This window comes from Oncorhynchus kisutch, unplaced genomic scaffold (assembly GCF_002021735.2).
Source record: "Oncorhynchus kisutch isolate 150728-3 unplaced genomic scaffold, Okis_V2 scaffold3967, whole genome shotgun sequence".
In the NCBI taxonomy this organism is placed as follows: domain Eukaryota; kingdom Metazoa; phylum Chordata; class Actinopteri; order Salmoniformes; family Salmonidae; genus Oncorhynchus; species Oncorhynchus kisutch.
In genome coordinates, this window is record NW_022265912.1 from 172,663 (window position 1) to 197,370 (window position 24,708).

The window sequence follows — 24,708 nt, forward strand, 5'->3', positions numbered from 1 at the left end:
TGGACGCAGAACCATAGCATTGCATGCGTTCTTAAAGCAGGCAAACTCTAAATACAGTAGGGGACAATAAGTACACCTACTGGAAAGCTTTTTTATTTGGACAGATGGATATGTAATCTTCACTTCAACACTATTGACAGATAAAGATAACCTAATTTAACAAATGAAACTGAAAGATTATACTTTGTAATCATTTATTCATTACAAAAAAACATCTAAAATTATAAAAAATAAAAAAAGTAAATCCCCCCCCCCCCACTCTTCTTTACATTGCTGCTTCAACAGTGTTATGTTCGAGGGATTTCATACATGCACGTCCCTCTTCAAGTCGCCCCACAGCATTTGGACAGGATTCAGATCTTGGCTTTGACTCGGCCATTCCATAACCCTCCATTTCTACAGGATTCAGATCTGGGCTTTGACTCGGCCATTCCATAACCCTCCATTTCTACAGGATTCAGATCTGGGCTTTGACTCAGCCATTCCATAACCCTCCATTTCTACAGGATTCAGATCTGGGCTTTGACTCGGCCATTCCATTACCCTCCATTTCTACAGGATTCAGATCTGGGCTTTGACTCGGCCATTCCATAACCCTCCATTTCTACAGGATTCAGATCTGGGCTTTGACTCGGCCATTCCATCACCCTCCATTTCTACAGGATTCAGATCTGGGCTTTGACTCGGCCATTCCATAACCCTCCATTTCTATAGGATTCAGATCTGGGCTTTGACTCGGCCATTCCATAACCCTCCATTTCTTCTTGTTGAGCCATTCTGTTGTAGCTTTGCTTGTGTGTTTTGGATCATTGTCCTGTTGCAAGATCCTTGTTCGGTTCAGCTTCAGCTTCTTGACATATGGCCTCACATTCTCCTCAAGAATTCTCAGGTACAATATGGAATTTATAGTTGAATTCTCAGGTACAATATGGAATTTATAGTTGAATTCTCAGGTACAATATGGAATTTATCATTTATGATGGCAAGTTGGCCAGGCCCTCAGGCAGCAAAGCAGCCATAAACCATAATTCTATCGCCTCCATGCTTTACGGTTGGTATGAGGTTCTTTTGTTCAAAGGTAGTGTTTTGTTTTTGCCAAAAATGGCATCTGGAATTGCGGCCAAACAACTCCACCTTTGACTCATCTGTCCAGAGCACATTGTTCCAGTAGTTTTGGTCTTTACCCAGGTGTTGTCTGGCAAACGTCACTCTGGTCTTGATATTTGCGGACTTCTTCCTTCCTGGCCTCCCATGTAGGGCAAGTTTGTGCAGTCTCTTTCTGACAGTTGACTCATGCACTTTGACATTGATTGTGTCAAGAGAGGCCTGTAGATTCCTTGATGTTACCCTGGGGTTCTTAGAGACTTCTATGAGCATCTTTCGATCAGCACTTGGGCTGAATTTGGTGGGACGACCTGTCCTAGGTAGATTGTGGTCTGGAATTGTCTCCATTTGTAGATGATCTATCGGACAGTGGAACGATGTACTTTGCTTGGAAATGGATTTGTTATTCCTCCCAGACCCATGGTCATCAGTAATCTTTCTTCTGAGGGCCTCTGAGGTCTTTTGATCTTGGCTGATGTGTTACCATACACCCATATGGTTAAGACCAAACCAAGTTTCTAATCTTTATGGAAGGCTGTACACTTCCAAGGTACTCTCTAATGATTTCCTAATAATTTGCACCTGTATTGGTGCACCAGATCCACATTTAAGCCATGATAAAGGTAGGGGTGTACACATTTTTTCTGCATAAGGAAACTGCATTTTTGGTCATTTTAATTGTTTTTTATTTAACAAATTCTTATTTACAATGATGGCCTAGGAACAGTGGGTTAACTGCCTTGTTCAGGGACAGAACGACATATCTTTACCTTGTCAGCTTGGGGATTTGATCTAGCAACCTTATGGTTACTAGCCCAACACTCTAACTACTAGGCTACCTGCCGTTAATTGCATAACATTTTCAAAGTACATTTTTTGTGTTTTTTTGTTCCATTGGGTTACATTTATCAATGAATGTGGTTGGAATTTATCTCAAATGTTCATGTGCCCAAAAATAAAAAGACCACTTTCCAAAGGGTGTACTTTATCACGACTGTATAAGTCTGGGTGCATAACCAGACTAGTAGTACAGCTCGGCTCAGGTCACCTAGTAGCCCTAACAGAAGTGTGACAAGGTCAAGAGAGTGGCTGTATCTAACACTTTTAAAAATATTTTCTTACTGTGTCACTTCCTTTTTCAAGTTCAGCAGTGTTTTTTTCATTTGTACCATTTGACCATATCTAGTCATCTCAGTGTGTTCGTGAAGGAAAGAGAAAGGAAGAGGTAGCCATTTTACTATTGAAACAGCCATTTTGATGTTCTTTCTGCAGACTCATGTCCCGTTTAGTCCACCAGATCCACCTAAAGGAAAACAGACACACACCCATCTTGTCTTGTGTGAAGTGATAGTGTGGAAAGAGTGGGACATGCCTGCGAATTCACCACACACAAGTAAGTACTCAAGCACACACACCTTCAGACTGTGAACTATGGGAGAAAGCCCAACTCAGCACCTCCCTCACGTCCACCCTGATTCCTCCCAGAAAGGAAGGGCACTCTGTTGTTACTGGCACTAGGACAGGGCCCGGGAGGACTCCAATGAATGAGTGATAAACACACACATCTTCTCATGACTATATGTTTTGACAAGAAACAGAAACCTACAGTAGAGACAGACCTAACATATCCCTTGGCAAATCTAATCTTTAGACTAGATTGGAGATCGTCTCCATTACAAAAACACCGGACAAGGATGTGTCTCAAACAATGGCACACTATTACTTGTCTGGAACAATTAGAAATAAAACCTTGTTTCCTCCGTGTTCTCCGATGTTCTCCTTGCACTTTATGGTTTTGGGTTTATTATTTCTACTCTATATTCCACCACACAAAAATCTGCCCGGAAACACTTCTTTGATTAGAAGCCACATAACCAATAAACATTTATTTTCACAAGCACAAAAATGTGTTAAACAAAAATAATGGGTAACATTTACACACTTTTATACAGGTTCCTTAAACTCAATGTACAATTAAGACTAAACTAAATACCGATAGTTAAATATGTACTCACATTGCACACATTGATGACACCTACATAAACCTACACAAAAAACAACGTATACTGTGTAAAAGTAACGAGTCAACATAAAAATCACATTATTTACAAAAACATACATTTTTAGATTTTTTTTTAGCAAAAGGATTCCAGTTGTAGAATCTGTCCCATCAGTCATTAACCAGAGACACGGTACACAATCTATCATTCTGTCCCATCAGTCATTAACCAGAGACACGGTACACAATCTATCATGTAAAAGTTCCCTCGCTATAAAGTAGAATTCAGTCTCTGTTAATAATCAGAAAAGAGAATAATATAATAAAGTTATAAAGTAGAGCAGCGAGAGCCACAAGGATACACTAAACTAGTATATATACTGTACTGCGTTGCTTTGGCGGTATGGCGGTTTTTCCCTTTTTAGCAAGCTGGTGAGTTTTAGCGGTTAGCTTCGATGAAGTGCACTTAAGCATTGTAGCTTAGCGACTTTTGCCGGTGAGTGGAATCTTTATTTTGATTTTTTCTACACAGAATCCTTCTAGACTTCCGTAGGTTTTATCTAGGTGTTATGAACATCACTACATATAGGTATAATTTACAGCATAAAGCTTAATGTAATACTGAGGGAGGAGCAGCAGTGACATACTGTATGATAATATGTATCAGTACCAACATTGATCAGTGTGGTGAGTGTCTCTTGGCCTGGGGCAGTTTGGCAGAGTGGAGTGCAAAGTGGATATTGGCAGCTTAAAAGGTGCAATCTGTCATTTTTGTTCCCCCCCCCAAAAGTGCTGCCTGCCTCTGCAATTGTTTGCAAACGGAAGGGGGGGGGGGGGGGGGGGGGGTCTGCACAGGTGAATTTTCTAGGATTTTATATTTTTTTACTGCTTCTTGGCATATTTTGTAGTACTTCAAGATGCCACTAGGGGAAATGAAAGTTACAGATTGCACCTTTAAATTCACAAGCCTTTGTTAAAAGAACAGGCATCATTTAAGTGAATGAAGAAGACATTATTACAAAGGAAAAGGTCAGTACACCACTAGCAATGTACCAGTCTTCTATAGAACCAACACTCTTCTCGTAAAGGAAACAGGTATGTGTCAGAGTGTGTGTGTGTTTATGAGAGGGTGCATCTGGACATTCACTGTGTGATAGTGTGTGGGTGTGTGTGTGTGAGGTTGGGGAGACATGAAGGAACCAGCACATTGTGTTCTATTCCTTTTCCTCTATCAGAGGGTTCTAGTGGAAGAACAGAGCAGTGTTCCATTTATAGAACGTTAAAGGGTTCTACTCGGAGAAGGGAGGGAACATGCCCAGATCAGCAAAGTCTTCAATGTTGTAGTTGGCTGTTCCTTGTGTTGGGTCTCCTGCCATCGGCAACATGTCCTACAGAGAGACAGACGGGGAGGGAGAGAGGAAAGGTCAGGATCAGGGACACAGACTTTCATGTGGAGCCATATCAGACAGCACTGTGTACACTGGGCTCAGGCCAGGGAAGGAGAGGAAATAAGCCATTGAAGCCCAGTGTGTCCAAGGTGACCTCTCTTCCTGCCTCTCATACACATTACTGTAGGATATTGGATCTTGGGATTGGTGTGCATGATACCTGGAAGAGTTAGTGTCTCTCTGTGTTACATGGACCACTGCTGTCTGGAAGGGGTTAGGGTGTGTCTCTGTTACCTGGAACACCGCTGCCTGGGAGGGGTTAGGGTGTGTCTCTGTTACCTGGAACACCGCTGCCTGGGAGGGGTTAGGGTGTGTCTCTGTTACCTGGAACACCGCTGTCTGGAAGGGGTTAGGGTGTGTCTCTGTTACCTGGAACACCGCTGTCTGGAAGGGGTTAGGGTGTGTGTTACCTGGAACACTTCTGTCTGGGAGGGATTAGGGTGTGTGTTACCTGGAACACCTCTGTCTGGGAGTGGTTAGGGTGTGTGTTACCTGGAACACCTCTGTCTGGGAAGGGTTAGGGTGTGTGTTACCTGGAACACCTGTCTGGGAGGGATTAGGGTGTGTCTCTTACCTGGAACACCTCTGTCTGGGAGGGGTTAGGGTGTGTTGCCTGGAACACCTCTGTCTGGGAGGGGTTAGGGTGTGTCTCTTTTACCTGGAACACCTCTGTCTGGGAGGGGTTAGGGTGTGTCTCTTTTACCTGGAACACCTCTGTCTGGGAGGGATTAGGGTGTGTGTTACCTGGAACACCTCTGTCTGGGAGAGGTTAGGGCATGTGTTACCTGGAACACCTCTGTCTGGGAGGGATTAGGGTGTGTCTCTTTTACCTGGAACACCTCTGTCTGGGAGGGGTTAGGGTGTGTGTTACCTGGAACACCTCTGTCTGGGAGGGATTAGGGTGTGTGTTACCTGGAACACCTCTGTCTGGGAGAGGTTAGGGCATGTGTTACCTGGAACACCTCTGTCTGGGAGGGATTAGGGTGTGTGTTACCTGGAACACCTCTGTCTGGGAGGGGTTAGGGCGTGTCTCTGTACAACCTGGAACACCTCTGTCTGGGAGGGGTTAGGGCGTGTCTCTGTATAACCTGGAACACCTCTGTCTGGGAGGGGTTAGGGTGTGTGTTACCTGGAACACCTCTGTCTGGGAGGGGTTGGGGTGAGAGTGTGGCTCTCCTCCCTGTTGGCCATGGTGCTGGTTCTGCCATTGGGACCAGACCTCACTGGGCCGACCCTGGAACTGACCCCCACTCTGACTGCCCTCTCCTGACACATCTAGAGAGAGAGAGAGGGAGGAGAGAGAGGGAGGAGGAGAAAGAAGAGAGGTAGGAGGAGGAGGAGGGGGGGGGGGAAAGAAGGGAGGTAGGAGGAGGGGGGAGGGGGAGGGGGAGGAGGAGAAAGAAGAGAGGTAGGAGGAGGGAGGGAGGAGGGGAGGAGGAGAAAGAAGAGAGGTAGGAGGAGGGGGGAGGGAGAGGGAGGAGGAGAAAGAAGAGAGGTAGGAGGAGGGGGGGAGGGAGAGGGAGCAGGAGAAAGAAGAGAGGTAGGAGGAGGGGGGAGGGAGAGGGAGGAGGAGAAAGAAGAGAGGTAGGAGGAGAGGGAGGAGGGGAGGAGGAGAAAGAAGAGAGGTAGGAGGAGAGGGAGGAGGAGGAGAAAGAAGAGAAGGAGGAGGTGGAAGGGGGAGGAGAGGGAGGAGGGAAGAGTGGGGGAGGAGGGAGAGGGAGAAAGAAGAGAGGTAGGAGGAGAGGGAGGAGGGGGGAGAGGGAGGAGGAGAGAGAGAAGGGGAGGAGGGAGTGGGAGGAGAGAGGGGGAGGAGAGAGGGGGAGGAGGGAGAGGGAGGAGGGGAGGAGGGGAAAGAAGAGAGGCAGGAGGAGGGGGGAGAGGGAGGAGAGAGAGGAGGAGAAAGTAGAGAGGTAGGAGGAGGGAGGAGGAGGAGGAGGGAGAGGGAGGAGGGAGAGACACAGTGAGCAGTCAGCAACACATTGCGTAAGTGTGAGATGACCCTTCAGTACCTTTGGTGTTCAGATAGAATACAGTCATCAATGTTCTCTGTTCCCTACAGGCCCAACACTAATAAATGTCTACATGCCAAATGGCCCACTGTCCCCTATATAGTGCTATATATAGACAGCCCTGATCAAAAGTAGTCCACTATGTAGGGAATAATACATATCTCCCTCAGGGGAGGTTAGAGATGCTGTTAGGAATGTTTCTGGAGAGCTGGATGGTCTGCATTAATGTATATAGACATGTACTTTACACACACACACACACACACACACACACACACACACACACACACACACACACACACACACACACACACACACACACACACACACACACACACACACACACACACACACACACACACACACACACACACACACACACCTCCCTATCCCATAACTAAAACACCTACATACCACACAGGGGAAAGTGATGCAGTAGCTAGTAAGGCTGTAAAACCAAGGATTTATCTTGCTGACGTCATAAACAGCTTTGAAGTCTTGACCTGACTAGTTAATAAATCCTTATCTGAGAGGATCAGAGGGGAGAGCCACACGCTGTTGGCTTCCTAGGGAGACATGTCATTTATCAAATACAAATCAGTGTGTTTGTGTTCCTGTACCACTAATGTAACGAGGAAGACATCCTACTCATAAATGTATTGATCTGCTGAGTGTACCCAAGGAGTCTGATATTTCACCTAGGTGTTCCTAACCAACAACACTGTGACTGTAGAAACACCATGAAGTCTAACCACTGCACAGAGACACAGACCATGAAGTGATATAACACCAGTCTAACTACTGCACAGAGACACAGACCATGAAGTGATATAACACCAGTCTAACCACTGCACAGAGACACAGACCATGAAGTGATATAACACCAGTCTAACCACTGCACAGAGACACAGACCATGAAGTGATATAACACCAGTCTATCCACTGCACAGAGACACAGACCATGAAGTGATATAACACCAGTCTAACCACTGCACAGAGACAGACCATGAAGTGATATAACACCAGTCTATCCACTGCACAGAGACACAGAACATGAAGTGATATAACACCAGTCTAACCACTGCACAGAGACAGACCATGAAGTGATATAACACCAGTCTATCCACTGCACAGAGACACAGAACATGAAGTGATATAACACCAGTCTAACCACTGCACAGAGACACAGACCATGAAGTGATATAACACCAGTCTAACCACTGCACAGAGACACAGACCATGAAGTGATATAACACCAGTCTATCCACTGCACAGAGACACAGACCATGAAGTGATATAACACCAGTCTAACTACTGCACAGAGACACAGACCATGAAGTGATATAACACCAGTCTAACCACTGCACAGAGACACAGACCATGAAGTGATACAACACCAGTTGGAGTCATTAAAAATGTAATAATTTTTCAACCACTCCATACATTTCTTGTTAACTATAGTTTTGGCAAGTTGGTTAGGACATCTACTTGGTGCATGACACAAGTCATTTTTCCAACAATTGTTTACAGACAGATTATTTCACTTATAATTCACTGTATCACAATTCCAGTGGGTCAGAAGTTTACATACACTAAGTTGACTGTGCCTTTAAACAGCTTGGAAAATTCCAGAAAATGATGTCATTGCTTTAGAAGCTTCTGATAGGCTAATTGACATCATTTCAGTCAATTGGATGTGTACCTGTGGATGCATTTCAAGGCCTACCTTCAAACTCTGTGCCTCTTTGCTTGTAGGCCTGGGTAATAAACTGAGGTATGTGGTATGATGTATTGGGGGCATGTAAGTTACATGTTCCTCCAAGATGGAATATTAAAGACAGTGAGATATCTAAGTTACATGTTCCTCCAAGATGGAATATTAAAGACAGGGAGATATATAAGTTACATGTTCCTCCAAGATGGAATATTAAAGACAGGGAGATATCTAAGTTACATGTTCCTCCTAGATGGAATATTAAAGACAGGGAGATATATAAGTTACATGTTCCTCCAAGATGGAATATTAAAGACAGGGAGATATCTAAGTTACATGTTCCTCCAAGATGGAATATTAAAGACAGGGAGATATCTAAGTTACATGTTCCTCCAAGATGGAATATTAAAGACAGGGAGATATATAAGTTACATGTTCCTCCAAGATGGAATATTAAAGACAGGTGTAACGGCGTTCTTCGTTTGTCGAAAGAGAGTCGGACCGAAATGCAGCGTGGTGGTTACTCATGTCTTTAATGAATGAATGGTGACGATACATGAAATAACTAATAAATACAAAAACAACAAACGGAACGTGAAACCTAATTACAGCCTATCTGGTGACACAACACAGAGACAGGAACAATCACCCACGAAAGACAAAGCGAACTCAGGCTACCTAAATACGGTTCCCAATCAGAGGCAACGAGAAGCACCTGACTGCTGATTGAGAACCGCCTCAGGCAGCCAAGCCTATACAACACCCCTAATCAGCCGCGATCCCAAATACTACAAACCCCAATACGAAACACAACACACAAACCCATGTCACACCCTGGCCTGAACAAATAATTAAAGAAAACACAAAATACTAAGACCAAGGCGTGACAGAACCCCCCCCCCCCCCAAGGTGCGGACTCCCGGACGCACCTCAAAACCATAGGGAGGGTCCGGGTGGGCGTCTGTCCATGGTGGCGGCTCCGGCTCGGGACGTGGACCCCACTCTATAAATGTCATAGTTCCTCCCCTTCGCGTCCTGGGAAAATCCACCCTCGCCGCCGACCATGGCCTAATAGTCCTCACCCAGAACCCCACAGAACTGAGGAGCAGCTCGTGACTGAGGGGCATCTCGGGACTGCGGGGCAGCTCGGGACTGAGGGGCAGCTCGGGACTGAGGGGCAGCTCGGGACTGAGGGGCAGCTCGGGACTGCGGGGCAGCTCGGGACTGCGGGGCAGCCCAGAACTGAGGGGCAGCTCGGGACTGAGGGGCAACTCGGGACTGAGGCAGCTCGGGACTGAGGGGCAGCTCGGGACTGAGGGGCAGCCCGGAACTGAGGGGCAGCCCGGAACTGAGGGGAAGCCCAGTACTGAGAGGAAGCCCAGTACTGAGAGGAAGCCCAGTACTGAGATGAAGCTCAGGTAGGTAGTAGGCTCCGGTAGATCCTGGCTGGCTGGCGGATCTGGAAGATTCAGGTTGACTAGCAGATCTGGAAGATTCTGGTTGACTAGCAGATCTGGAAGATTCTGGTTGACTAGCAGATCTGGAAGATTCTGGTTGACAGGCTGATCTGGAAGAATCTGGTTGACTGGCAGATCTAGAAGATCATGGCTGACTGGCGGATCTAGCTGCTCTATGCAGACTGACAGCTCTGACTGCTCCATGCAGGCTGACAGCTCCTTGCAGACTGGCAGCTCTGGCTGCTTCATGCAGACTGACAGCTCTGACTGCTCCATGCAGGCTGACAGCACCCTGCAGACTGGCAGCTCCTTGCAGACTGACAGCTCCTTGCAGACTGACAGCTCCCTGCAGACTGACAGCTCTGACTGCTCCATGCAGGCTGACAGCTCCTTGCAGACTGACAGCTCCTTGCAGACTGGCAGCTCCTTGCAGACTGACAGCTCCCTGCAGACTGGCAGCTCCTTGCAGACTGACAGCTCTGACTGCTCCATGCAGGCTGACAGCTCCTTGCAGACTGACAGCTCCTTGCAGACTGGCAGCTCCTTGCAGACTGGCAGCTCCTTGCAGACTGGCAGCTCCTTGCAGACTGGCAGCTCCCTGCAGACTGGCGGCTCCTTGCAGACTGGCAGCTCCTTGCAGACTGACATCTCTGGCTGCTTCATGCAGACTGACAGCTCTGCTCCTTGACAGCTCTGACTGCTCCATGCAGGCTGACAGCTCCTTGCAGACTGGCAGCTCCTTGCAGACTGGCAGCTCCTTGCAGACTGACAGCTCCGACTGCTCCATGCAGGCTGACAGCTCCTTGCAGACTGACAGCTCCTTGCAGACTGGCAGCTCCTTGCAGACTGGCAGCTCCTTGCAGACTGACAGCTCCTTGCAGACTGACAGCTCCCTACAGACTGACTGCTCCATGCAGGCTGACAGCTCCTTGCAGACTGACAGCTCCTTGCAGACTGGCAGCTCCTTGCAGACTGGCAGCTCCTTGCAGACTGACAGCTCCTTGCAGACTGACAGCTCCCTGCAGACTGGAAGCTCCTTGCAGACTGGCAGCTCCTTGCAGACTGACATCTCTGGCTGCTTCATGCAGACTGACAGCTCTGACTGCTCCATGCAGACTGGCAGCTCCTTGCAGACTGACAGCTCCTTGCAGACTGGCGGCTCCTTGCAGACTGACAGCACCCTGCAGACTGACAGCTCCTTGCAGACTGACAGCTCCCTGCAGACTGGCAGCTTCTTGCAGACTGGCAGCTCCTTGCAGACTGACAGCTCTGGCTGCTTCATGCAGACTGACATCTCTGACTGCTTCATGCAGACTGACAGCTCTGACTGCTTCATGCAGACTGACAGCTCTGATTGCTCCATGCAGACTGGCAGCTCCTTGCAGACTGACAGCTCCCTGCAGACTGGCAGCTCCTTGCAGACTGACAGCTCTGACTGCTCCATGCAGACTGACAGCTCCTTGCAGACTGACAGCTCCTTGCAGACTGGCAGCTCCTTGCAGACTGGCAGCTCCTTGCAGACTGACAGCTCCCTGCAGACTGACAGCTCCTTGCAGACTGGCAGCTCCTTGCAGACTGGCAGCTCCTTGCAGACTGGCAGCTCCTTGCAGACTGACAGCTCCCTGCAGACTGACAGCTCTGGCTGCTTCATGCAGACTGACAGCTCTGACTGCTCCATGCAGGCTGACAGCACCCTGCAGACTGGCAGCTCCTTGCAGACTGACAGCACCCTGCAGACTGGCAGCTCAGGCTGCTTCAAACAGGCAGGAGACTCCGACAGCGCAGGAGAGGCGAGGCGCACTGTAGGACTGATGCGTGGTGCGGGCACTGGTGATACTGGAGCGAGGACACGCACAGGAAGCCTGGTGCGGGGAGCTGCTACCGGAGGACTGGTGTGTGGAGGTGGCACAGGATGTGCAAGGCTAGGATGTGCACAGGAGGCCTGGTGCGTGAGGCTGGCACCAACTTCACCAGCCGACTAACACGCACCTCAGGACGAGTATGGAGCGCTAACTCAGGTGCCATCAAATCCCCGACACGATCCGTCGGACGAATATGATATCTATAGCACCAAGCTAGCAACTCCCTCATTACTCTCCACTCCACTTTCCCCATTAACTCCTTCACAGTCTTTGCTTCGCTCACCTCTAACACCGGCTCTGGTTCTGGTCTCCTCCTTGGCTCCTCACGATAAACAAGGAGAGTTGGCTCAGGTCCATCTCCTGACTCAGCCACTCTCCCTCTGAGCCCCCCCCCCCCCCCAATAAATGTTTTGGGGTGACTCTCGAGTTTCGCTCTGCGCCGCCGTGTCTGTTTCTCCAACTCCATTCGCCTATAGCCTTCTTCGCACTGTTCCAGCGAATCCCATGCGGGCTCCTGCACTCTCTCTGGGTCGGCCGCCCACCTGTCGATTTCTTCCCACGTCGTTTACTCCATGCCATTGCTGTCCATAACGTCCTCCTTTCGCTTTTCCTGCGGTCGCTGCCTGTTTCCACGCTGCTCGGTCCGTGTGTGGTGGGTGATTCTGTAACGGCGTTCTTCGTTTGTCGAAAGAGAGTCGGACCGAAATGCAGCGTGGTGGTTACTCATGTCTTTAATGAATGAATGGTGACGATACATGAAATAACTAATAAATACAAAAACAACAAACGGAACGTGAAACCTAATTACAGCCTATCTGGTGACACAACACAGAGACAGGAACAATCACCCACGAAAGACAAAGCGAACTCAGGCTACCTAAATACGGTTCCCAATCAGAGACAACGTGAATCACCTGACTGCTGATTGAGAACCGCCTCAGGCAGCCAAGCCTATACAACACCCCTAATCAGCCGCGATCCCAAATACTACAAACCCCAATACGAAACACAACACACAAACCCATGTCACACCCTGGCCTGAACAAATAATTAAAGAAAACACAAAATACTAAGACCAAGGCGTGACAACAGGGAGATATCTAAGTTACATGTTCCTCCAAGATGGAATATTAAAGACAGGGAGATATCTAAGTTACATGTTCCTCCAAGATGGAATATTAAAGACAGGGAGATATCTAAGTTACATGTTCCTCCAAGATGGAATATTAAAGACAGGGAGATATCTAAGTCACATGTTCCTCCAAGATGGAATATTAAAGACAGGGAGATATCTAAGTTACATGTTCCTCCAAGATGGAATATTAAAGACAGGGAGATATCTAAGTTACATGTTCCTCCAAGATGGAATATTAAAGACAGGGAGATATCTAAGTTACATGTTCCTCCAAGATGGAATATTAAAGACAGGGAGATATCTAAGTTACATGTTCCTCCAAGATGGAATATTAAAGACAGGGAGATATATAAGTTACATGTTCCTCCAAGATGGAATATTAAAGACAGGGAGATATCTAAGTTACATGTTCCTCCAAGATGGAATATTAAAGACAGGGAGATATCCAAGTTACGTGGAAGTATGCGCGCACACACGGACTGCTACTCGCACGTGCTCACCCACACACACAGAGCATTGAGGAGTGGCCTGGCTGTCCCACTGTGATGACCACACACACAGAGCATTGAGGAGCGGCCTGGCTGTCCCACTGTGATGACCACACACACAGAGCATTGAGGAGCGGCTGTGTCCCACTGTGATGACCTTACACACAGAGCATTGAGGAGCGGCTGTGTCCCACTGTGATGACCTCACACACAGAGCATTGAGGAGCGGCTGTGTCCCACTGTGATGACCTCACACACAGAGCATTGAGGAGCGACTGTGTTCCACTGTGATGACCTCACACACAGAGCATCGAGGAGCGACTGTGCCCCACTGTGATGACCTCACACACAGAGCATTGAGGAGCGACTGTGTCCCACTGTGATGACCTCACACAGAGCATTGAGGAGCGACTGTGTCCCACTGTGATGACCTCACACACAGAGCATTGAGGAGCGACTGTGTCCCACTGTGATGACCTCACACACTCTCACAAGTGAGAAACACAGCAGCAGTCGTTCCACTTCATTTCCTCTCTCCTCTCTACAGACAGACACATACTGAGCCAGACAGACACACAGGGAGACAAACACTGTCTGGTGCACTAACACACTGCATGACACCCTGTAGGGGGATGATTTCAGAGCTATGAGTTCTCTCTGTGTGTGTGTGTGTGTGTGTGTGTGTATGAGTGGGGGGTCTCTCCACATTAAACAGAAGTGGATTGATAAGCTCTACAATATATCCCCTAGCATAACTCATATCCTGCTGCTGAGAGAGATGACCATAAACACACTCCTCAGCACACGGAACCTTGACAGCTTATTGCCCTAAATAATGAGGGAGGGAGGAACACAAGCAGAAATAAAGGAGGAGAGGAACGATTAGTCAGACGAGCAGAGGGATGATTGTTTGTTTATAGAATGGAAACAAATCGGTAAATGACTGACAAAGTAAACAAACGCAACAATAAAGGGAAATGACAAAACACACAACGACAGAGGAAATGAGAAGTGCTGGGAAACAGATCGGCTGTAATTCACTTCTATTTCTTAATATCTCTCCTCACCTCTGTCTCTGCACCAAGACTAGCCCGGAGGAGAGAGAGAGACAGAAAGAGACAGAAGGACAAAGGGAGAGTATGTGTGTTAGAAGGATAGAGGACTAGTCCATTAGTGTAATGATTGTCCATTAAAAGCTCATCAGATGGTCATGGATAGACCAGACACCCATTTCCCCCAGCTGAGAGAGATTAAGAAAAAGACAGGAGAGAGAGAAAGGGTTCGAGAGAGAAAGAGGGAGGAGAGAGAAAGAGAGGACAAAGAAATAGGGAGAGAGAGACAGAGAGGATAGAGAGACAGAGAGGACAGAGGAGAGAGAGACACAGATCTATGATGCCCTGAGATGTGCCACTACTACTAATACATTCTAATACACTATTTAAATGCACAAGCTAGATGTTCTGCCCCAACAGTAAAGTATAGCCTGGACAGATTCTGAACGACTGAGGGGGAGAGATTTATGAAAGTGCTGCCGTCTGTTCTACTCCATTTTTAATGTCTCATATGTAACGACAGCAACATCTGTCATCAAAAACACTGCGTTCCCCCTGTAGCTGCTGAATATCTGCTGTGGATTCCATTCCTCTTGGTTGGACTGCAAGGCAACCCCAGCACATAGTACGTTTAACTTTGACCTTTAACCTCTACCCTATGAATGACTAGTCCAACGGAGATAGTCAGTGCACAGCCCACATGGAGAGGTTTAGGTATGTTACCAGGTTTCCTTTGTGGAGATGGTACATTGCTAAAACATGACCTCACTTTACATAACATATCCCAAAAGACAAGGACGTACACTGTACTGTCAACACTTCACTTCTAAAATCACCCTAAAGGATATGTTCACAATGTCTTCACATTCCTGTGTGTGTGTGTGTGTGTGTGTGTGTGTGTGTGTGTGTGTGTGTGTGTGTGTGTGTGTGTGTGTGTGTGTGTGTGTGCACAAATATGTTTGGGTAACCTGATTTGGCCTGGGATCCTCTCACCCGATCTGAAGTCATGGGATGAAAGGGGTAATGGCTGTGTGTGTGTGTGTTAAACGTGGTGGGTGTGTTAAACGCGGTGTGTGTGTGTGTTAAATGTGGTGCGTGTGTGTGTTAAACGCGGTGTGTGTGTGTGTTAAACGTGCTTTGTGTGTGTATTAAACGTGCTGTGTGTGTTAAACGTGCTGTGTGTGTTAAACGTGCTGTGTGTGTGTGTTAAACGTGCTGTGTGTGTGTGTTAAACGTGGTGCGTGTGTGTTAAATGTGGTATGTGTGTGTGTGTTAAACGTGCTGTGTGTGTGTGTTAAACGTGCTGTGTGTGTGTGTTAAACGTGGTGCGTGTGTGTGTTAAACGTGGTATGTGTGTGTGTGTTAAACGTGCTGTGTGTGTGTGTTAAACGTGGTGTGTGTGTGTGTTAAACGTGGTATGTGTGTGTGTGTTAAACGTGCTGTGTGTGTGTGTTAAACGTGCTGTGTGTGTGTGTTAAACGTGCTGTGTGTGTGTTAAACGTGGTGTGTGTGTGTGTTAAACGTGGTATGTGTGTGTGTGTTAAATGGCCTGTGTGTGTGTGTTAAACGTGCTGTGTGTGTGTGTTAAACGTGCTGTGTGTGTGTGTTAAACGTGGTGTGTGTGTGTGTTAAACGTGGTATGTGTGTGTGTGTGTTAAATGTGCTGTGTGTGTGTGTTAAACGTGCTGTGTGTGTGTGTTAAACGTGCTGTGTGTGTGTGTTAAACGTGCTGTGTGTGTGTGTTAAACGTGGTGTGTGTGTGTGTTAAACGTGGTATGTGTGTGTGTGTTAAATGTGCTGTGTGTGTGTGTTAAACGTGCTGTGTGTGTGTGTTAAACGTGCTGTGTGTGTGGATGTTAAATATACGTAAAGCAGATTCAGCCAGTGAAGTGTTAAGAGGAGAGAAACATGCCGCATTAATGAAGACCCACTGCTGTCCCACAGGGATGTTGGAATATCAGACAGAATGTTAAGAGGTAAACCCCCCCCCCCCCCCCCACACACACACAGGCTATGAGGACAAGAACAGACATTTCCAATTCCTACTATTTTCAGGCTTTTTCAAGAGAACACTGTGAAAGCCTCAACATGAACCCGAGCGGCCAATCATGAAAGATACAGGCTGTCCCAGGCTTTGAATTCAACTCCTCAGAGAAGAGTCAGGTGTGCAAGTGCTTGGCAGGAACAAAGACTGCACCAAAACCTGTAGGTTAGGACCCAGGTTTGTAGGTTAGGACCTAGGTTTGTAGGTTAGGACCCAGGTTTGTAGGTTAGGACCCAGGTTTGTAGGTTAGGACCCAGGTTTGTAGGTTAGGACCCAGGTTTGTAGGTTAGGACCCAGGTTTGTAGGTTAGGACCCAGGTTTGTAGGTTAGGACCCAGGTTTGTAGGTTAGGACCTAGGTTTGTAGGTTAGGACCCAGGTTTGTAGGTTAGGACCCAGGTTTGTAGGTTAGGACCCAGGTTTGTAGGTTAGGACCCAGGTTTGTAGGTTAGGACCCAGGTTTGTAGGTTAGGACCCAGGTTTGTAGGTTAGGACCTAGGTTTGTAGGTTAGGACCCAGGTTTGTAGGTTAGGACCCAGGTTTGTAGGTTAGGACCCAGGTTTGTAGGTTAGGGCCCAGGTTTGTAGGTTAGGACCCAGGTTTGTAGGTTAGGTCCCAGGTTTGGTTAAGTAACTTTCTCCAAATTCCCAAGGTTTCCAGAAATCCCGATTGGATTGTTCCCAGAATCAAGAGGGAATGAGCAGGAAATCCAGGAATCGTCCAACCAGGATTTCTGGAAAACTTGGGAATGTACGGAACATTTTGCAAACCTAGCAGGGTATAAACAGTACGTATGTACAGTGCCTTGCGAAAGTATTCGGCCCCAATGAAATTTGCGACCTTTTGCCACATTTCAGGCTTCAAACATAAAGATATAAAACTGTATTTTTTTGTGAAGAATCAACAACAATTGGGACACAATCACAATCACTTGTTGTTGATTCTTCACAAAAAAATACAGTTTTATATCTTTATGTTTGAAGCCTGAAATGTGGCAAAAAGTCGCAAAGTTCAAGGGGGCCGAATACTTTCGCAAGGCACTGTATATAAACAGTATATATATATATATAAACAGCATTTAAAAAGTTTGGGGTCACTTAGAAATATATTTGTTTTTGAAAGAAAAGCAATTTTTTTGTCCATTAAAATAACATCAAGTTGATCAGAAATACAGTGTCAACATTGTTAATGTTATAAATGACTTTTGTAGCTGGAAACGGCTGATTTTTAATGGAATATCTACATAGACCTACAGAGGCCCATTATCAGCAACCATCACTCCTGTGTTCCAATGCCACGTTGTGTTAGCTAATACAAGTTTATCATTTTAAAAGGCTAATTGATCAAGAATAAGAACACCTCCTCCCAGCTGCCCACTGCACTGAAGATAGGAAACACTGTCACCACTGATAAATCCACCATAATTGAGAATTTCAATAAGCATTTTTCTACGGCTGGCCATGCTTTCCACCTGGCTACTCCTACCCCGGACAACAGCACTGCACCCCCAACAGCAACTCGCCCAAGCCTTCCCCATTTCTCCTTCTCCCAAATCCATTCAGCTGATGTTCTGAAAGAGCTGCAAAATCTGGACCCCTACAAATCAGCCGGGCTAGACAATCTGGCCCCTTTCTTTCTAAAATTATCTGCCGAAATTGTTGCCACCCCTATTACTAGCCTGTTCAACCTCTCTTTCGTGTCGTCTGAGATTCCCAAAGATTGGAAAGCAGCTGCGGTCATCCCCCTCTTCAAAGGGGGGGACACTCTTGACCCAAACTGCTACAGACCTATATCTATCCTACCGTGCCTTTCTAAGGTCTTCGAAAGCCAAGTCAACAAACAGATTACCGACCATTTCGAATCTCACCATACCTTCTCTGCTATGCAATCCGGTTTCAGAGCTGGTCATGGGTGCACCTCAGCCACGCTCAAGGTCCTAAACGATATCTTAACCGCCATCGATAAGAAACATTACTGTGCATTACTGTGCATCATCGGCAGACTCGACAGCCTTGGTTTCTCAAATGATTGCCTCGCCTGGTTCACCAACTACTTCTCTGATAGAGTTCAGTGTGTCAAATCGGAGGGTCTGCTGTCCGGACCTCTGGCAGTCTCTATGGGGGTGCCACAGGGTTCAATTCTTGGACCGACTCTCTTCTCTGTATACATCAATGAGGTCGCTCTTGCTGCTGGTGAGTCCCTGATCCACCTCTACGCAGACGACACCATTCTGTATACTTCCGGCCCTTCTTTGGACACTGTGTTAACAACCCTCCAGGCAAGCTTCAATGCCATACAACTCTCCTTCCGTGGCCTCCAATTGCTCTTAAATACAAGTAAAACTAAATGCATGCTCTTCAACCGATCGCTACCTGCACCTACCCGCCTGTCCAACATCACTACTCTGGACGGCTCTGACTTAGAATACATGGACAACTACAAATACTTAGGTGTCTGGTTAGACTGTAAACTCTCCTTCCAGACCCATATCAAACATCTCCAATCCAAAGTTAAATCTAGAATTGGCTTCCTATTTCGCAACAAAGCATCCTTCACTCATGCTGCCAAACATACCCTTGTAAAACTGACCATCCTACCAATCCTCGACTTTGGCGATGTCATTTACAAAATAGCCTCCAATACCCTACTCAACAAATTGGATGCAGTCTATCACAGTGCAATCCGTTTTATCACCAAAGCCCCATATACTACCCACCATTGCGACCTGTACGCTCTCGTTGGCTGGCCCTCGCTTCATACTCGTCGCCAAACCCACTGGCTCCATGTCATCTACAAGACCCTGCTAGGTAAAGTCCCCCCTTATCTCAGCTCGCTGGTCACCATAGCATCTCCCACCTGTAGCACACGCTCCAGCAGGTATATCTCTCTAGTCACCCCCAAAACCAATTCTTTCTTTGGCCGCCTCTCCTTCCAGTTCTCTGCTGCCAATGACTGGAACGAACTACAAAAATCTCTGAAACTGGAAACACTTATCTCCCTCACTAGCTTTAAGCACCAACTGTCAGAGCAGCTCACAGATTACTGCACCTGTACATAGCCCACCTATAATTTAGCCCAAACAACTACCTCTTTCCCAACTGTATTTAATTTTTATTTATTTATTTATTTTGCTCCTTTGCACCCCATTATTTTTATTTCTACTTTGTACATTCTTCCATTGCAAAACTACCATTCCAGTCTTTTACTTGCTATATTGTATTTACTTTGCCATCATGGCCTTTTTTGCCTTTACCTCCCTTCTCACCTCATTTGCTCACATTGTATATAGACTTGTTTATACTGCATTATTGACTGTATGTTTGTTTTTACTTCATGTGTAACTCTGTGTCGTTTTATCTGTCGAACTGCTTTGCTTTATCTTGGCCAGGTCGCAATTGTAAATGAGAACTTGTTCTCAACTTGCCTACCTGGTTAAATAAAGGTAAATAAATAAATCAAATAAATTAGAAAACCCTTTTGCAATTATGTTAACACAGCTAATAACTGTTGTCCGGATTTAAGAAGCAATAAAACTAGCCTTCTTTAGACTAGTTGAATATCTGGAGCATCAACATTTGTGGGTTCAATTACAGGCTCAAAATGGCCAGAAACAAAGAACTTTCTTCTGAAACGTGTCAGTCTATTCTTGTTCTGTGAAATGACAGCTATTCCATGTGAGAAATTGCCAAGGAACTGAAGATCTCGTACAACGCTGTGTACTACTCCCTTCACATAACAGCGAAAACTGTCTCTAACCAGAATAGAAAGAGGAGTGGGAATCTCCGGTGCACAACATAGCAAGAGGACAAGTACATTAGTGTGTCTAGTTTGAGAAACAAACGCCTCACAAGCTCTCAACTGGCAGCTTCATTAAATAGTACCCACAAAACCCCAGTCTCAACGTCAACAGTGAAGAGGCAACTCCGTGACGCTGGCCTTCTAGGCAGAGTTCCTCTGTGTCTGTGTTCTTTTGACCATCTTAATCTTTTCTTTTTATTGGCCAGTCAGATATGGCTTTTTCTTTGCAACTCTGCCTAGAAAGCCAGCATTCCAGAGTATGTACACACACACACACACACACACACACACACACACACACACACACACACACACACACACACACACACACACACCCTTTGATGTTATCACTGATCAAACATGATTGGATAAATCCTGGAAGAGAATGAGACAAACATCTTTTTGATGGAATGCTTTGATGTGATTGGCTGGTGCTTACCGAACGCCGTGCTCCGGTTGGCCAGTCCAGAGTAGGCATTGCCGCTGGGCGATGAGGTGGCAGGGGAGGACAGGGGGCTATAGGAAGATGGGTCTCCTTGGTAACTGTGGCCGGAGCCTATCCCAAACGGACTGGACTGGGCCTTAGTGGACTGGATAGAGAGAGAGAGAAGGAAAAAGAGTTGAGTGTGTGTGTTGTACTAGACTAGCAGAGAGACGTGTGTGTTGTACTAGACTAGCAGAGAGACGTGTGTGTTTTACTAGACTAGCAGAGAGACGTGTGTGTTTTACTAGACTAGCAGAGAGACTTGTGTTTTACTAGACTAGCAGAGAGACTTGTGTGTTTTACTAGACTAGCAGAGAGACTTGTGTTTTACTAGACTAGCAGAGAGACTTGTGTTTTACTAGACTAGCAGAGAGACGTGTGTGTTTTACGAGACTAGCAGAGAGACATGTGTGTTTTACTAGACTAGCAGAGAGACGTGTGTGTTGTACTAGACTAGCAGAGAGACGTGTGTGTTGTACTAGACTAGCAGAGAGACGTGTGTGTTTTACTAGACTAGCAGAGAGACGTGTGTGTTTTACTAGACTAGCAGAGAGACGTGTGTGTTGTACTAGACTAGCAGAGAGACGTGTGTGTTTTACTAGACTAGCAGAGAGACGTGTGTGTTTTACTAGACTAGCAGAGAGACGTGTCTGTTGTACTAGACTAGCAGAGACGTGTGTGTTGTACTAGACTAACAGAGAGACGTGTGTGTTTTACTAGACTAGCAGAGAGACGTGTGTGTTTTACTAGACTAGCAGAGAGACGTGTGTGTTTTACTAGACTAACAGAGAGATGTGTGTGTTGTACTAGACTAGCAGAGAGACATGTGTGTTTTACTAGACTAGCAGAGACGTGTGTGTTTTACTAGACTAGCAGAGACGTGTGTGTTTTACTAGACTAGCAGAGACATGTGTGTTTTACTAGACTAGCAGAGAGACGTGTGTGTTTTACTAGACTAACAGAGAGACATGTGTGTTTTACTAGACTAGCAGAGAGACGTGTGTGTTTTACTAGACTAACAGAGAGATGTGTGTGTTGTACTAGACTAACAGAGAGATGTGTGTGTTGTACTAGACTAGCAGAGAGACGTGTGTGTTGTACTAGACTAGCAGAGACGTGTGTGTTGTACTAGACTAGCAGAGAGACGTGTGTGTTTTACTAGACTAGCAGAGAGACGTGTGTGTTTTACTAGACTAGCAGAGAGACGTGTGTGTTTTACTAGACTAGCAGAGAGACGTGTGTGTTTTACTAGACTAGCAGAGAGACGTGTGTGTTTTACTAGACTAGCAGAGAGACGTGTGTGTTTTACTAGACTAGCAGAGAGACGTGTGTGTTTTACTAGACTAGCAGAGAGACTTGTGTTTTACTAGACTAGCAGAGAGACTTGTGTTTTACTAGACTAGCAGAGAGACGTGTGTGTTTTACTAGACTAGCAGAGAGACGTGTGTGTTTTACTAGACTAGCAGAGAGACGTGTGTGTTTTACTAGACTAGCAGAGAGACGTGTGTGTTTACTAGACTAGCAGAGAGACGTGTGTGTTTAACTAGACTAGCAGAGAGACGTGTGTGTTGTACTAGACTAACAGAGAGACGTGTGTGTTTTACTAGACTAGCAGAGAGACGTGTGTGTTGTACTAGACTAGCAGAGAGACGTGTGTGTTTTACTAGACTAGCAGAGAGACGTGTGTGTTGTACTAGACTAGCAGAGAGACGTGTGTGTTTTACTAGACTAGCAGAGAGACGTGTGTGTTTTACTAGACTAGCAGAGAGACGTGTGTGTTTTACTAGACTAGCAGAGAGACGTGTGTGTTTTACTAGACTAGCAGAGAGACGTGTGTGTTGTACTAGACTAACAGAGAGACGTGTGTGTTGTACTAGACTAGCAGAGAGACGTGTGTGTTTTACTAGACTAGCAGAGAGACGTGTGTGTGTTTTACTAGACTAGCAGAGAGACGTGTGTGTTGTACTAGACTAGCAGAGAGACGTGTGTGTTTTACTAGACTAGCAGAGAGACGTGTGTGTTTTACTAGACTAGCAGAGAGACATGTGTGTTTTACTAGACTAGCAGAGAGACATGTGTGTTTTACTAGACTAGCAGAGAGACGTGTGTGTTGTACTAGACTAGCAGAGAGACGTGTGTGTTTTACTAGACTAGCAGAGAGACGTGTGTGTTTTACTAGACTAGCAGAGAGACATGTGTGTTTTACTAGACTAGCAGAGAGACATGTGTGTTTTACTAGACTAGCAGAGAGACGTGTGTGTTGTACTAGACTAGCAGAGAGACGTGTGTGTGTGTGTGTTACTGGTGTAGGTTGAGAAGACAAATGAGCCTACTAAACACCATATGCTCAACACACACGCATGTCGTGTGGTCCGATATGCAGATCAGAGAAAACACACCCACCCACCCACACACACACACACCATTACCAGTCTCTGCTGATGAGATTCACTGAAGCGAGGAGAAAGAGAGAGAGAATCTGCATAGCGACCACTGAAACGCATTTCATTAGAAATGCTAATGATGCTATTGGTTAGCAGTAGAGGATTCCTGTTGTCAACCAAAGCAGAGGTGCCTACATTCTGTAGTAGCTATGGGAGTAGTCAGTGTGTGATCAGTGTGTCGTCTGCCTGACTAGAAAACACCTACAACACCTAGGCATTAGATCTGGAATGGAACCAAGTCTGGAGTGATTCTACAGATATTTATACAGTTTCAGATTTCTGGATTCTGTCTGACTCTACTCACAACACAAATAATCTCTGCTACATGTTCAGGTCTGTGTGTGAGAGACCTGGCCTGAGAAGGTAGGGTCTGTTGTTAGTCCTGTGTGTGAGAGACCTGGCCTGAGAAGGTAGGGTCTGTTGTTAGTCCTGTGTGTGAGAGACCTGGCCTGAGAAGGTAGGTTTGTTGTTAGTCCTGTGTGTGAGAGACCTGGCCTGAGAAGGTAGGGTCTGTTGTTAGTCCTGTGTGTGAGAGACCTGGCCTGAGAAGGTAGGGTCTGTTGTTAGTCCTGTGTGTGAGAGACCTGGCCTGAGAAGGTAGGGTCTGTTGTTAGTCCTGTGTGTGAGAGACCTGGCCTGAGAAGGTAGGGTCTGTTGTTAGTCCTGTGTGTGAGAGACCTGGCCTGAGAAGGTAGGGTCTGTTGTTAGTCCTGTGTGTGAGAGACCTGGCCTGAGAAGGTAGGGTCTGTTGTTAGTCCTGTGTGTGAGAGACCTGGCCTGAGAAGATAGGTCTGTTGTTAGTCCTGTGTGTGAGAGACCTGGCCTGAGAAGGTAGGGTCTGTTGTTAGTCCTGTGTGTGAGAGACCTGGCCTGAGAAGGTAGGTCTGTTGTTAGTCCTGTGTGTGAGAGACCTGGCCTGAGAAGGTAGGTTTGTTGTTAGTCCTGTGTGTGAGAGACCTGGCCTGAGAAGGTAGGTTTGTTGTTAGTCCTGTGTGTGAGAGACCTGGCCTGAGAAGGTAGGGTCTGTTGTTAGTCCTGTGTGTGAGAGACCTGGCCTGAGAAGGTAGGGTCTGTTGTTAGTCCTGTGTGTGAGAGACCTGGCCTGAGAAGGTAGGGTCTGTTGTTAGTCCTGTGTGTGAGAGACCTGGCCTGAGAAGGTAGGGTCTGTTGTTAGTCCTGTGTGTGAGAGACCTGGCCTGAGAAGGTAGGTCTGTTGTTAGTCCTGTGTGTGAGAGACCTGGCCTGAGAAGGTAGGGTCTGTTGTTAGTCCTGTGTGTGAGAGACCTGGCCTGAGAAGGTAGGGTCTGTTGTTAGTCCTGTGTGTGAGAGACCTGGCCTGAGAAGGTAGGGTCTGTTGTTAGTCCTGTGTGTGAGAGACCTGGCCTGAGAAGGTAGGTTTGTTGTTAGTCCCGTGTGTGAGAGACCTGGCCTGAGAAGGTAGGGTCTGTTGTTAGTCCTGTGTGTGAGAGACCTGGCCTGAGAAGGTAGGGTCTGTTGTTAGTCCTGTGTGTAAGAGACCTGGCCTGAGAAGGTAGGTTTGTTGTTAGTCCTGTGTGTGAGAGACCTGGCCTGAGAAGGTAGGTTTGTTGTTAGTCCTGTGTGTGAGAGACCTGGCCTGAGAAGGTAGGGTCTGTTGTTAGTCCTGTGTGTAAGAGACCTGGCCTGAGAAGGT

At 46.7% G+C, this 24,708-nt stretch overlaps 1 protein-coding gene across 6 annotated transcripts in view; it reads right to left on the bottom strand.

Moving 5' to 3' along the window:
• Window positions 1-2,133: 2,133 nt before the first annotated feature.
• Window positions 2,134-24,708, bottom strand: part of LOC109884151 (aryl hydrocarbon receptor nuclear translocator 2-like) — a 96,196-nt gene continuing 73,621 nt past the window's right edge. For all 6 annotated transcript variants that reach the window (XM_031821368.1, XM_031821366.1, XM_031821364.1 and 3 more), the window contains 3 exons: window positions 20,548-20,698; window positions 5,681-5,826; window positions 2,134-4,491 (listed from right to left, as the gene is read on the bottom strand). In XM_031821368.1, the coding sequence (XP_031677228.1) occupies window positions 4,393-4,491; window positions 5,681-5,826; window positions 20,548-20,698 (396 nt within the window). In that variant the 3' untranslated portion in view covers window positions 2,134-4,392. The remainder of the gene's footprint in view (window positions 4,492-5,680; window positions 5,827-20,547; window positions 20,699-24,708) is intronic.